This window comes from Peromyscus maniculatus, chromosome 3 (assembly GCF_049852395.1).
Source record: "Peromyscus maniculatus bairdii isolate BWxNUB_F1_BW_parent chromosome 3, HU_Pman_BW_mat_3.1, whole genome shotgun sequence".
NCBI lineage: Eukaryota > Metazoa > Chordata > Mammalia > Rodentia > Cricetidae > Peromyscus > Peromyscus maniculatus.
The window spans coordinates 148,188,293-148,202,386 of record NC_134854.1 but is presented as its reverse complement, the minus strand read 5'-3'; the positions used below and the strand labels follow the sequence as shown (position 1 = coordinate 148,202,386).

Below are 14,094 nucleotides of genomic sequence, written 5' to 3'. Positions count from 1 at the left end.
CTGCTATGAGGTCAGGAGTACAGCAGCCTGTCATGTCTGGAAGTCAGAATTTTGGGTGTTCGTGGGAACAGGAGTTCCACAGGCTGGGCACAGTGATGGGTCGCAGCTGGGTTTAAGGAACAGCGAATGCTAATGACTGCACCCAGGTGGTCCAGGTAGTTCATTGACCACCTCCTAATACCAGCACAAGGATGACTGTCTTCTGACAAGAAAATGAACTGGAGAGACTCCAGGTCTAAAAGAATTCCAGTAGGGTTGGGTGGAGGGACCTGTGAGATCTTTGTGTAGACAGCTGTATTGTGCCTGGAGTCAAAAGCTTGTCCGTGCTCTAGGCAGAGAGAGACCTAAGGATGTCATGGAAAGAGCAAGAGATAGCCTGGTGACAGCTGTTACTAAAGGCACAGTGTTAGCAAAATGGCCCAGGAGCTTCAGGACTTAAGGGCTGGGGACGGGGTGGGGACTGAGACCTTCACAGCACAAGGGAAGAGCAGACCCAGGGGCAGAAGGCCAATGATGAGACTGTGGCAGGGGAGGCAAAGCAGGAAGAGAGAGGAGCTTCAAAATCTTCTAAATGTGGATTGGTTCAGGAAAGGGGTGGGGTGGGGTGGGGTGGGGTGCTGTGTAAATCTACACACAGCTCCCAAGAACTGGTCACTCCCAGAAGTTTCCTCTGGGTATCAGTGACCAGTAACAAAATGACCCAGGTTTAAAAGGAATCCTACAAGTTGTATAACATACAGATGGGGCTTTGGGAAACATCAAACTATGATTCTGACCCTACAATGCATTCTCTTGTTAAAATAATTCCTTTGATGTTACCCTCACCCTATCCTTTGCATCTGCTATATTTTTCCATGTCTTCTTTTAATGACAAGTCTCAGGAAGCTTCTGGAAGCCTCTGAGTTTTTCCACAGCTAATGCTCCACAGATAATGCACCCAAACCACGTGATCTGTGGGGCTTTCTGCTTCAGGGACCTGTGCTGAAAGCAGTTCCACAGATGACTCCTGGATGCTGGCCTCACTGAGGGAAAAGGCAGAGCCTAGCCCTGCATGGGCCAAAGATGACCACATAGCCACTGTGTGGTTATTTCTTTCCTGACTCCTGACAAAGTTCAAGTTTGTTCCTCAGACTTAGTTCCTAGTAAGACTTAACTGTATTTGAGGAAGCAGCCCTCCTGTGATGTCTCTAAAGAGAAAGTGTTATATTTATCCATCTATACGGAAAAGTGAGAGTTTATAGATTCTTATAAGAGTATATGGCAGTTGCTTGGAGATGTGATCTGGCACATTAGTAAGAATAATGAGGGAGAGAGCTGTTGCTGTGGAAGGATCCATTTGTCTGTTCTTTCCATCTCAAAGTATGTCCAGGAGAGGTTCTAAAATGTGGGGGAGTCGGCACTTTCTAGGGGCACATCTGTGACCCCGATACCTGGAGACTAAGGCAATAATAAGTTACAGGCCAGCCTGGGATGTACAGGGAGATTCTGTCTCCAAGAAAGGAAGGGAAGGAGAGGGGAGGGAGGGAGGGAGGGAGGGAGGGAGGGAGGGAGGGAGGGAGGGAGGGAGGGAGGGAGGGAGGGGGGTAGGGATAAAGGAGAGGAAGGAAAGGGAGAGAAGGGTAAAGAAACAAGAAAAAAGAAAAGGGGGCAGAGTGCCTATGTGACGCATGCAAGGCCTGGGGTTCAATTCCAATGCAGCAAAATCAAGGCATGGAGAGAAACTGGCATTTCTCTCTTCACACAAAATGAAGGAACATGCATACACACACACACACACACACACACACACACACACACACACACGCATGCACACACGCACGCACGCACACACGCACACACGCACGCACACACACTCCATCTACTTATATTATTAAAGGCCTATTTATAGTTTTGCTTTAGTGTACACCAAAGCTAAATTCAAAATGAAATTGTGTCAGAGTTGTGATGGGTGTGCTATTTCAGGGGCACAACACAGTTAGGTCCAAAATCTGTTTTGCATAAGCACCTATTGGAAAGCTGAGGCAATCGCAGGTGAGGGGAACCCCCAACTAATGGACACAGCAAGTAGACAGCTATGTCATATCATGTCATGACACTCACCATGTATGAAGCTTTCTTGGAAAGCACCGTTTGTGAGCATCACTCTGGGCAGTCATATATGAAACCACCAGGCTTCCCCCTCAAAAGCATCCGTCCCAAGCACATTTTTTCTGTGTTTCAAAGTTAAATCTGGCCTGTCAGATTCTTATTTAATTCCTATGGGGAAAAGGTGGATACAGGCTCTGGAGGTAAGGAACTGAAAGCTGCGAACCAAAGCCAGCAGGCCGAGAACAGAGGAGGAAGGCAGCATTTCGGAGCTGAGACCTGTTGGTCACGTTTGTGAACTTGCTCCAAAGAAGCCCATGACACACAGTAATAACTTGGCTATCCAGAAACCTCCAAAATGGTTCTTCCTTCTTCTGGTGTCCATATTTTCTAGACAGCTAAGCATTTATTTCAATCTATTTTTGTTGTATAACATGTTGGAGGCAAATCTTTGTACAATAACTTTCTGCAGGTCATACATTGAGTATAAAACACAGCCTTGATACAAACCCAGATCTGTTGGCTATTATATATTTCTGCTTCATGAAAGGGATGGAATACCATTGGGTATAATTTTTAACTCATACAATTTATCCCTCACTGTCAGACTCCTCAGTCATTTTTCTTTTGACTAGGAAAGATTCTTTTTAAAAGTTGCTTGTTTCATATTTCCCACCCATGCCTTGTATGAGGACACTGCCAGGAATCTGCATTCTGATTTTGGTCTTACCAAGCATGATCTTGAGTGGTAAGTGAAAGATGTATTAATCATAAACACAGAGATTTCATCTGACCAAGTTCAAAACACAACCTCTCGGATGATCAAGAACATTGGGCATGCTGGCAGAATCTCTGATCCACATTCTTGAAGTTGCCTACATAATTATACCAGGTGGCCATGTGTATCCTTTAGCAGACTGGAAACTCAAATGAAAGGGTCGGGATATAGCTCAGTGGGACATTTGCCTGGCATGCATGAAACCCCGAGTTCAGTCCCCAGTGCCTCTAGCCAAAATGAAGGAGCATATTTTGAATCAGAGTGACTTACATGTAGAATATGCAGAGATTAGCTTCAATCAGCAAGAGAGAGGTTCATAATGACTATAATGACACCACATTCATTAAGAGACATAGACATTAAAACTTAGAGAAGGGACTTGCAGGCAACTTTGTAAATTATTATGTAGTTGCCATTGATTAAAGTGTGGCGTACTTTTAAACACATATGCAATAAGCATAAATGAGAAAATTAAAATTTCAAGGCAAGCCAGCATGTTTTTTTTTTCATCTGTCAGGAAGCTGATGGACAGAGAACATGCCAACACACTGTCACACATATGCCTGGGCTGTTTTCTCTCTGAAATTATGAAAGTCTTCTGAATCCAGAAATAATGCACTAAGTGGTAGATAAGATGTCCAGGAATGGAAACATGGGCATCTCATGCCTATAAGCTGTCTACAGTTTCACCCACAAGAGAACAGCAATGCCCTAGAAAGACAGGTGTCTTCTCCAGATGTTTGGTTGACATGAAGACTTTCCTTGGCAGCTGTGCTGGAGAACTTGGTTGCATAGCTTCAAAGGGACCAGATGTGGCTTTAGCATCATCTGTGTGTACTCTGGATGTTGGTCTACAACAAATGCTGTCTCTAAGATGCTGTGTGCCTACAGAACAAAATACATCTGTTTCTCCAGCTTTAATTGACTATCACTGAATGACTGTTAGTCAGAAAATAAGGATAGAATAAAACTTCAAGATTCAAATTTATTGAGGTTGCTAGTCTTACTGATAATTGGAAGCTTGTTTAAGAGGAGAGGTTGAATGGGACACTCAGATATTGATGTTCTCACCAATCTTACTCTAAGAAAAAGCATTTAAAAGTGTCATGTAAGATTGTCCCAATATGTCAGCAGAAAAATGTTTTTGAGTGTTCTACCTAATAAAGTGTTGTCTTAGGGTTTCTGTTGCTGTGACAAAACACCATGATCAAAAAGCAAGTCAGGGAGGAAAGGATTTATTCGGCTTGCACTTCCACAGTACTGTTCATCATCAAAGGAAGTCAGGACAGGAACTCAAAAAACAGGGCAGGAACTTGGAGGCAGGAGCTGATGCAGAGGCCATGGAGGAAAGCTGCTTACTGACTTGTTCCTCATGGCTTGCTCTTATAGAAACCAGGACCAACCACCAGTCCAGAGATAGCACCACCCACAAGGCGTTGGGCCCTTCCCCATCAATCACTAATTAAGAACATGCCCTACAGGCTGGCCCATAGCCTGATCTTATAGAAGCATTTTCTCAATTGATGTTTCCTCCTCTCAGATGGCTATAGTTTGTGTCAAGCTGACATAAATCTAGCGAGCCCGGTGATGAAAGCCGTGTAGAAGACTGACATGTCAACATTGTGAAGAATACTGATGGTTCACATCCCTGGGTGTACAGTTCTTATTGAAAAGAATGTTCTTCCCAAAAAACTAAGTGTTCTCCATTAGAATTTCACCTCTATAATTGTGTTTCTAAGGACAAGCAGTAACCTGGGGACCTCTTAAAGAGTGACAGATTCCCTAACTCCATGGAAGTAGATGGTTTTGATGTGATACTTATATAGAGAAAGAGGTTGGCCTATATTTTTTCCACTAAGCCTATTCAATCCAATGAACCCAGGACTGGGTGCCATTTACACTTTTGAAAAATGGTCTAGCTCCTGTCATTGGCATCTCTCTTCATGTCCCAAAGGCATTGACTGGAGAAATGCCATCTTGGAGATCTAGCTCCTTCATCTGTAGCACCTCTGGGTCATGAGGTGCTTGAGGTAAGAGCAGAGTGAATGTGCCGTTTGTTCAGAAAGGATATTCATATCTGAAGGAAAGAGGTTCTTCAATAAAAATAATGACTCCTCTGAGAAGCAATGGTGATGCAGGCACACACTAGAACAAACCCTGCTGACTTTGAAGTTGCTTTACACTCAGACTACTGACTTTCAAAGTCCTGATGGCATTTGAATTATATAGCGGGCACTCAGTCATGTGGAGAATATACTCCTAACCAAATCTAAGCTGTAAGAAGATGAGAGCCATTTCACATGCTTTTTCCCTCCAGATCTAAGGCATAGGAGCCAAGAAGTAGCACCAGGGGCATTCCCTCCAGTCTTGGGAAGTATGGACAGCATCATTCCTGGCCATGTTGCACTGTCTGAGTCTCTTGGCTCTTAAAGAATATTCCAGTGGCCACTTTATATTTAATGGATTTCTTTGCTGCTTAAACTAGCCAGAGGGAGTTCTAAGGCCTGCAATTAAGAATCCTGGGCAGAGCCCTAGTGTGATGGTATATACTTTTAATCCCAGCATTTGGGAGGCAAAGGTGGGTGGATGTCTGAGTTCAAGGCCAGCCTGGTCTACAGAGTCCAGGAGGACTACATAGAAAGACATTGTCTGGAAAAACCCAGAAGAAGAAGAAGGAGAAGGAGTAGAAGAAGAAGGAGAAGAAGAAGAAGAAGAAGAAGAAGAAGAAGAAGAAGAAGAAGAAGAAGAAGAAGAAGAAGAAGAAGAAGAAGAAGAAAAGGAGGAGGAGGAATCCCATTATCTTGGGCAGTAAACACACAAATTTAGTTGGAAAGAAAGAGATGAACCAGCTCTTCTTTCCTGGAAGATTTCTTGGAAGCAGAATGAACACGATAAAACTACAGCAGGGAGACAAGACTCACCACCGCAGGAGCATAGTATCCTGCAAGAGAAAGGTCAGTCTTATCGGTGTTCCAGACACCTGGCCCAGCCCATTGCAGTTATCCCTGCTCACCTCTGCACTCCCTAGCTTTGTGACAGCGGGCTAGCTAAAAAGAGCTCTGAAACGAATTCCTCTTTAAAATCACCAAGAGCTAGAAAGGAGGGTTGGGTTTTTCTGCTAAAGTGTGAGGACCAGAGTTCAATCCCCAGATCTGACATTGAAAGGCAAGTGTGGCAGCTTCTAATAACAGCACTGCGGAAGAAGGCACAGGCGGATTCCTACCATTCGCCGGCAAGCCACCCTCTCCTACTCAGGAGGCCCAGGCCAGTGAGAGACCCTGACTCACAAAACAGGGTGGAGAGCCTCTGAGAAACAGGTTTCCCCTGACCTCCACATACACTCACACACACGTACACCTGCACATACACACACACACACACACAAATCAAGGAAAGAAAAACCAAGAGACCAGAAGGGAAAGACAGAGGATATACATTTTTGGATGACTAGATCAATTTTTGCTTGTTTGCTTGTTTTGTTTCATTTCTGTTTTAGTAGCTGTCAATAACTTTTCATGACCATTTCAATCTATAAAACGTACATAAAGCCCCTGGGGCTTTATCAGGTATTCATGCCTCCCCTCTTAAGGTCTTGTATCCCACATTCTGTCAGCAGAGTTTCTTAACTGACTTCATCAGACTTTCCTACTCAACAGGAACACAAATACAACAAAACTTTTGTACACTTTGGGGTCTGGTTTATTTCTCAGCTCTGCCCTTTATTTCCATGCATATTTGAGCAAGTGGTAAATCACTCTGAGCTCAAACATCTCAGCTTAATTGGGAAACAAAGCGAGTAGAAGACAGTTGCTGGCTCACAGAAAGGGATGAATGACCAAGTTATATGCAAAGGGGAGAGTCTATGAAAGTGTGCTGAAAGTCTGGCACTTCTGCAAAAGAGACCGTGAATCGGTCACTACGTACGGGACTCCAATCTCAAAGATATTGTTCTGGATCAGCTGCTTCCCCAACATGATGATGCTGAGCTGGATGCATAGCTCCATGAGGCAGCCTCCCGGAGCACACTGCAGAGGAGAGGGCAGAGACAGGAGCAGTCAGACCAGGCAGGCTCCAGAGAAAGGCATATCACTGTGATGGGGTAAGAATAGGCTAAGCTGGGGGTGACCCACGAACTGCTGGCCAGGCATGAATGCCAGAGACTGTACTTGCCTCTTCCATGCGGTAACCGTCGAACACATAGACGTAGCTTCCAGGTCTGCCCACAAACCTGAAAGAAAGAGGTGTGCACAGAGTCAGAGGAAGCAAGGCCACTGGAGCATTTGTGCTCTTTGTGAAATAGCTGTCACTCAATGTCCTCTTTTAATGAACTGGCTGCCGTGTGTGTGTGTGTGTGTGTGTGTGTGTGTGTGTGTGTGTGTGTGTGAGAGAGAGAGAGAGAGAGAGAGAGAGAGAGAGAGAGAGAGAGAGACAGAGAGAGAGAGACAGAGACAGAGAGAGACAGAGACAGAGAGACAGAGACAGAGACAGAAAGACAGAGACAGAGACAGAGACAGAGACAGAGACAGAGACAGAGACAGACAGAGAGGTGTTCTGAGTGCCTCTCGACTCTACTGGTGTCAAGGGACTGAATTTGAATTGCGATTCTTTGGTAAGGACTTACGATTTGCCAGGAAACCGAGGGTGAGTCTGACCAAAGGTGCAGGGATCTTTCCTTCAGTAAAGAAGGCATCTTGTGTTTTTACTGAAAATATTCTAAGGAAGGAAAGCAGCCTCCCCATTCCTCTTCTGAAGAGAATGTATTTTATTGAGGGAGGGGAACCCTGGGCAGATGGTGGAAATAGTGAGGCAGAAGCCAATCACAGAGCCAGGCAGACAATCACAAGCCAATCACAAAGTGAGGCAGACAATCACAAGCCAATCACAGAGCCAGACAGAAGCCAATCACAGAGCGAGGCAGACAATCACAGGAGTCCTGTCCTTCAAACGTGAACCACTTGAAACTCTACTCATCCATGCAATACTGCTGAGGTCTTTTTCTATGAAGTGTCCTTTTGTTTCCGATGATAATGGAGCCTTTTCTTTTCCTTTCTCTCCCTTCCCTTCCCTTCCCTTCTTTCTTTTCCACGCTGGGGATTGAACATAGGACTTTGCATGTGCTCGGCAGGTACTATACTGCTGGACTCCATGCCCAGCTCCCCCTCCTCATTTTTTCCTGTGTCTCTTACTGTGTCATTTATCACCGATTACAGTAGTGCTGTGGCCAAGATTAGCCCTTCAGTGCACTACAAATCTAAGAGTCAGGACTGTTCTGTCTGCAATGTCATGTGTATGCAATTTGCCTTGCCTATGAAATCTAGATAGAAATATCAGTAAAGTATAGATTCATCAATTTGGGCAGTATCTTTGCTACTATAATTTCATGAGAGCTAAAAGCAGAGGTCTTAGAAAGGAGTTTATGTTTGGGGGTTACAAACACATCTAACAAAAAAAATTCACACGTGGATAATGAACATTCCTTGAGGTACTACATGAGCTTTGGGCTCCAAGGAAATCGACCTGATATAACTTCAGGTCTGATAGGAAATTTCCTTACAGGTAGCCAACCAGCCTGGCCTGCCACACACACATGCACACAAGTGTTTATTAGAAGCAATTTTACACCCAAATCTATTGTATAATAAAGAATTTTAACCGGTGTATGTGGAAGAACTTGTGATCTTAGCTCTAGGGAGGCTGAGCTAGCAGATCACCAAGTGAAGTCAAGCCTGAGCTATATAATGAGTTTGAGGATAGTCTAGGCTACATAATGGGAGTCTGTCTCAAGAAAAAGAAATCAACATCAGAGAGAATCCTCATCCCTTGTCATTGGTTCTTGGGAGGAGCCTCTAAAATCTTAGAATTTCCATGAAGCATCTCTGTTATTCATTATGGGTTCTTGGGACTATTGCTTGAATTTAAGCTATTTGGGTTATCCCAGCACTCAGAGGCAGAGGCAGACAGATCTCTGTGAGTTCAGGGCCAGCCTGGTCTACAAAGTGAGTTCCAGAAAAGCCAGAGCTGTTACACAAAGAAACAATGTCTCAAATATATATTAGTGAGTTTACTCAGGATGAAGACAGGTGATGCCAAGGACCAACCATGTAGCTGGGACTTTGAGCATTGGACAGTAATCTGCCCTCAGTGAGGAAAGGAGACAAGAGTCTGAGTTTAATCTCATGGTATAATCACATGATTGAAGTGTGCCTAAGTAAAGAGATCTTGGGTGAGCTTGGTTGAAGCACATGGATGTTCCAGGAGGGTAGTGAATCCCCAGGATATGGCTATTTCAGGATCAGGACCCTCTGAGACATCAGTCTGTGAGCTGCTGTGAGCTCCTGTTTGCTGTTTTGGATTACTCCCCCTTTACTACAATAACACTGTGACTATGAGTATTGCACATTCTTGAATTCTGTAAGTTATTCAGTGAATTATAGAATTAGAGGGGGCAGTAAGAACCCTGGAATTCTTAGCAAATGTCCTGAGTGCCCAGAGCTTGTGGCTGGTATATGAAGTGAGGCAGTCAGTGAAGGAGAGTGCCCTTCATCTGTGAAGTCCTTATCAACTCCAGGCAGGCAGCACCAAACTTCACTGTGCAGCCCTGCAGCCTCTGGAGACACACACACACACACACACACACACACACAGAGAGAGAGAGAGAGAGAGAGAGAGAGAGAGAGAGAGAGAGAGAGAGAGAGAGAGAGAGAGAGAGAATCCTCTTCGGCCTTGTTCTCAAAGGCAATACCTTCTAAGAGCCTCCCTTCGGGGTCTTGGCTCAAAGCTCAAATTCTTGTGTTGTTGTCATAGATATTTGATGCTAAGGATGCAAATTCACTTCTTCCTGAACAGCCAGTTGGATAATAGTTTACCGCAGCCAGTGGGGAGAACAGGCTGAGGATGGGAGCTGACTAAGGGAACTTGTCCTGAGAGTGAAGACCCAGTAAGGAGCGCACTGGGCAAATTGCTTCTCCCTAGGTGCCACTGTCTTACTCACCTCCCCTTGAAAAAGGCCACATAGAAGATGGGGGAGTAGGCGTTGACAAACTTTAGCAAGAAAGCTTTGAGGATCAAGCGTTCTTCAAAGGTCTGCTCTGTTTTCGGGACCTCTGCAAGGGAAGAAGAAAGTCCGTGAAACTGAGATGAGAGGGGTTTTTTCTTTTCCTTTAAGTGTGTATGTGTGCGCGTGTGCGTGCATGCGTGTGTGTGTGTGTGTGTGTGTGTGTGTGTGTGTGTGTGTGTGTGCATGCATGCATGCATGCATGCACGCAAGTGCAGGTACCCTCAGAGGGCAGAAGAGGCCATCACATCCCTTGAAGCTGGAGTTACAAGAGGTTGTAAACCACATGATGTGGATGCTGGAAAGCAAACTCCAGTTCTTTGCAAGAGCAATATGTGCTCTTAACTGATGAGTCACCTCTGCAGCCCAGAGGTAAGAGTTTTGACCTTGACATGAGTCACTGTCTCCCAAATCACAACTTTAGGGCAGAATCCATGTGACCCACCTCTCTGGCACATGAGAGCTGGATGGATTCATCTGGGAGACACCAAACAGTTCGCTGGATAATCTGAGGTTACACAGGGTAAAAGATGCATAAGATCTTCACCTCACTCTTTCTACTGTCCCCCTCCTGGCCTCCCAAGCCATGGAGTCATTCAGAACTCCACAGAGAAGAGCTTGAGCAGGGAGAGCTTGGGGACCCCACCCTTACTTAGTCCAGGGGGAGTCAGCCAGCCTTTATGTATATGATTCCCATAAAATGTCACCCAAAGAAAAGTTTCAGGCCAAAAGGGCTTAGAGTTGATATGGCATCTTAATCAGTTCATCTCCTCCTCCATCTTTACCAGGAAGTTGTTTATCTGTAAGATCTAGGGAAGGCTGAGAGACTTCCTGATTGTCCACTCAAATGATGAAAGGCCACCAAAGAAGGCAAAAGGAAAAACATGGCTGAGCCTATGTTTCAAACCCATATGTCACAGCCCCAGGACATGTATTCTGCCATGTCCCAGCAGAGAAGTTGGTCAACATCTTTAGCAGTGCCCTGAGGAGACTGGGCAGAGACCCCTCTGATGCCTTCAGAAGACTGAAGATGCCGAGAGACTCCTGAGAAGAGTGCGGCATGCTTTGGTGGAGACTCCACGGACTGTGACAGATGAATGAGTTGATGAAAGCAGGAATGGGATGTTGTTAATCCATTTGTGAGCTGAATAAGACAGCATGAACTACTTAGATTACAAAACAATCAGAAAACTATTTCTTCCCATTCTGGGCACTTGAAGGGCAAGATCAAGGTAGACTTGGTGCCCTTCCATGACCCTTGCCTCATCGACAAGTCCTTGCATTCTTCAACACTCAGGCTCAATCTCCTCCCAGAAGGGCCTGTCTTTACAGGAAGCACCTCACTGCTGTGTCCCAGGATGCTGGGAGAGCTAGTCATCTCCTGGGGCCTTTTTTATAAGTTCACTTACAAAGGCACAGCTTCATGACCTAAATCATCCCTTCTCAAATGCCCCACATCCTAACACTGTCATCTTGATGATTAGGATTTGTGCTGAATGGTTTTATGTCGCCTTGATACAAGTTAAAGTCAACTGAGAGGAAGGAAGCTCAATTAAGAAAATTTCTCCACAAGATCAGGTAGTAAGGCAGGCCTTTCTTAATTAGTGATCAATGGAGGAGGGCCCAGCCCATTGTGGGTGGTGCCATTCCTGGACTGGTGGTCCTTGGGTCTGTAAGAAAGCAGGCTGAGCAAGCCATGATGAGCAAGCCAGTGAACAGCACCCCTCCATGGCCTCTGCATCAGCTCCTGCCTCCAGGTTCCTGCACTGCTCGAGTTTCTGTCCTGACTTCCTTTGGTGATGAACTGTGATGTGGAAGCCTAATAAACCCTTTTCTCTCCAACTTGCTTTTTGGTCATGGTTGTTTCATTGAAGCAGTAGAAACCCTAACCAAGATAAAATTTCAGTAGGTGAATTTGGAGTGTGTGTGTGTGTGGGGGGGGAATAATAGAATCATAGCATGGCCATACGCTTCAGGGTCATGACTAACCTGCCATCATGTAGAATGGTAAGTATAAAAGTGTGCTGAGCCCAGGGCACAGTGCCAAAACCACACACAGGATGCATCTAATTTGTAGATCTACAGTCTACATAGGAACAGTTGAACTGAGACCCTGCCCTCTCCTCTGGTGTGCCCTTCCTTGACCTTCTCCTCAGGTATAAGTCCTTGCATTCTTCAACGCTCAGGCTAAATCTCCTCCCAGCAGTTTTTCTAGATGTCTTGAATCGGTGTCTGTTTTTTTTTTCTTATATAGACTTGATATCTTCCTATATTAATTACCTATATCTAGGCCCTTTAAAAATTAATAATACTATTAATAATAATATTATTGCCCACACCTATTTAATAGATCTCTGAACATTGAAAGATGGGAGCAGGTACTTTGTGAGGACACATGGTAAGATGGGATGGTGGGAAAGAAAAAGGAGGGAAGATATATGGATAGTTTTGTTCCTAACAGGTTGATGTCTGCAGGGGTTTGCATGGTCCCCAGGCAGTGAAACTGTGGAAGATGAGGAGGTGTGGCCTTGCTGGAGGAGGTGCAGCGCTGGGAGTGGGCTTTGGGGTTTCAGAAGCCCACATGAGGCCCAGTCTCTCTCTCCTGACTGCTAGCTGTGGATCAGAATGTAAGACTCCCAGTTACCACCGGGTGGTGGTGGCACACGCCTTTAATCCCAGTGCTTGGGAGGCAGAGGCAGGCAGATCTCTGGGAGTTCGAATCCAGTCTGATTTGCAGAGTGAGTTCCAGGATAGCCAAGGCTACACAGAGAAACCCTGTCTTGAAAACAAACTAACAAACCAACAAACAACTCCCAGCTACTGCTCCATGATGATCATGGACTAACCCTCTAAATTGTTAGCAAGCTCCCAATGAAATGCTTTGTTTTATAAGTTGCTCTGCTCATGGTGTCTCCTCCAGCAATAGGACAGTGACTAAGACAATACTGTAGGTCATGGAGGCACTGACACCTTCTATAGAACTGTATGCAACCAGAGGATATCCAGGGACAGAGTTATCCTAAGCCATCAGTATGAATAGGAACTATACGATGAGGGTATACGATGGAGGGTAGCTCAAATGGATGTACATGGCATACAAGAACGTCTGTTCCAGTTCACCAAGACATGGTCTCTGCAGGGGAAATTAGGCTGCTGGGAAAACTCAGGGGGACAGAGAATAGCATTACTTTCTTGTTGTTGTTTTGTTTGTTTTTGCATACCTTTGATTGCTCAAGGTTTTGTTTAGGACATAATTGCATTTGATATTTTGTTGTTTGCCTTTTGGGACAGGATCTCACTTTTTAGCTCAGGATGGTCTGGAACTCAAGATATAGTCCAGGATGGCATCAAACTAATGACCCCCCACCTCAGCTGCCTACATACTGAACTTTTAGGCCTGTACCACCATGCCCATCTCTTTCCCTCTCTTTCAAATATGGTGGTCACAATAGTTGTCTCACCTAAGAGACAGGTATTCTGTGAGTCACATGAGTAAATGCACAGCATGCACATTACATATGTACATGATAGCTCACACTTTTAACCCTGGAACTCAGGAGGCAGAGGCAAAAGAATCTCTGTGAGTTCCAGATCAGCCTGGTCTACAGAGTGAGTTCCAGGGTTACATAGTGAGACTCTGATTCAAAAACAAAACAGAAGGGCGACAGTAGGGAGAAGAACCATGGATCACAAGAGCGCACCTCCAGGAATCCTATTTGCATGAGGAGACCATGCTCCTGAATGAGATGAGACAGACACGGGCTGGGTCCTTAGCAAGTTATTTTCCTCTTCCTGGATAGACTTTAGCTGTAAATAAATTGTGGCCTGTCTTGGTTCCTCTTCCTGTTGTTGTGGTAAAATATTCTGACAAAAGCAACTGAAGGGAGAAATGGTTTATTTTCACTCACAGTTCAAGGGTACAGTCCATCAAGGCAGGGAAGTAAAGACAGTGTATCACACTTCCTTCAGCCATCGGGGTAATGAAGCATGCTGCTGCTCAGCTCCTGTTCTCTACTCCACAGTCCAATGTCCTATCCAGGGAATGGTGCCACCCACAGTGGGTGGAACTTTATGTTTCAATGACCACAATCAAGATAATCCCTCACAGGCTTATTCAGAACCCTGTCTCCTGGGTGATTCTAGATTCTGTCAAGTTGACATTTAACACTAACTGTCA

At 45.0% G+C, this 14,094-nt stretch overlaps 1 protein-coding gene across 2 annotated transcripts in view; it reads right to left on the bottom strand.

The window, feature by feature from the left end:
* The window catches only part of Ano2 (anoctamin 2), a 343,664-nt gene that overhangs the window by 38,561 nt on the left and 291,009 nt on the right, over nucleotides 1–14,094 (bottom strand). For both annotated transcript variants that reach the window (XM_016006375.2, XM_016006378.3), the window contains 3 exons: nucleotides 9,855–9,966; nucleotides 7,034–7,091; nucleotides 6,788–6,888 (listed from right to left, as the gene is read on the bottom strand). In XM_016006375.2, the coding sequence (XP_015861861.1) occupies nucleotides 6,788–6,888; nucleotides 7,034–7,091; nucleotides 9,855–9,966 (271 nt within the window). The remainder of the gene's footprint in view (nucleotides 1–6,787; nucleotides 6,889–7,033; nucleotides 7,092–9,854; nucleotides 9,967–14,094) is intronic.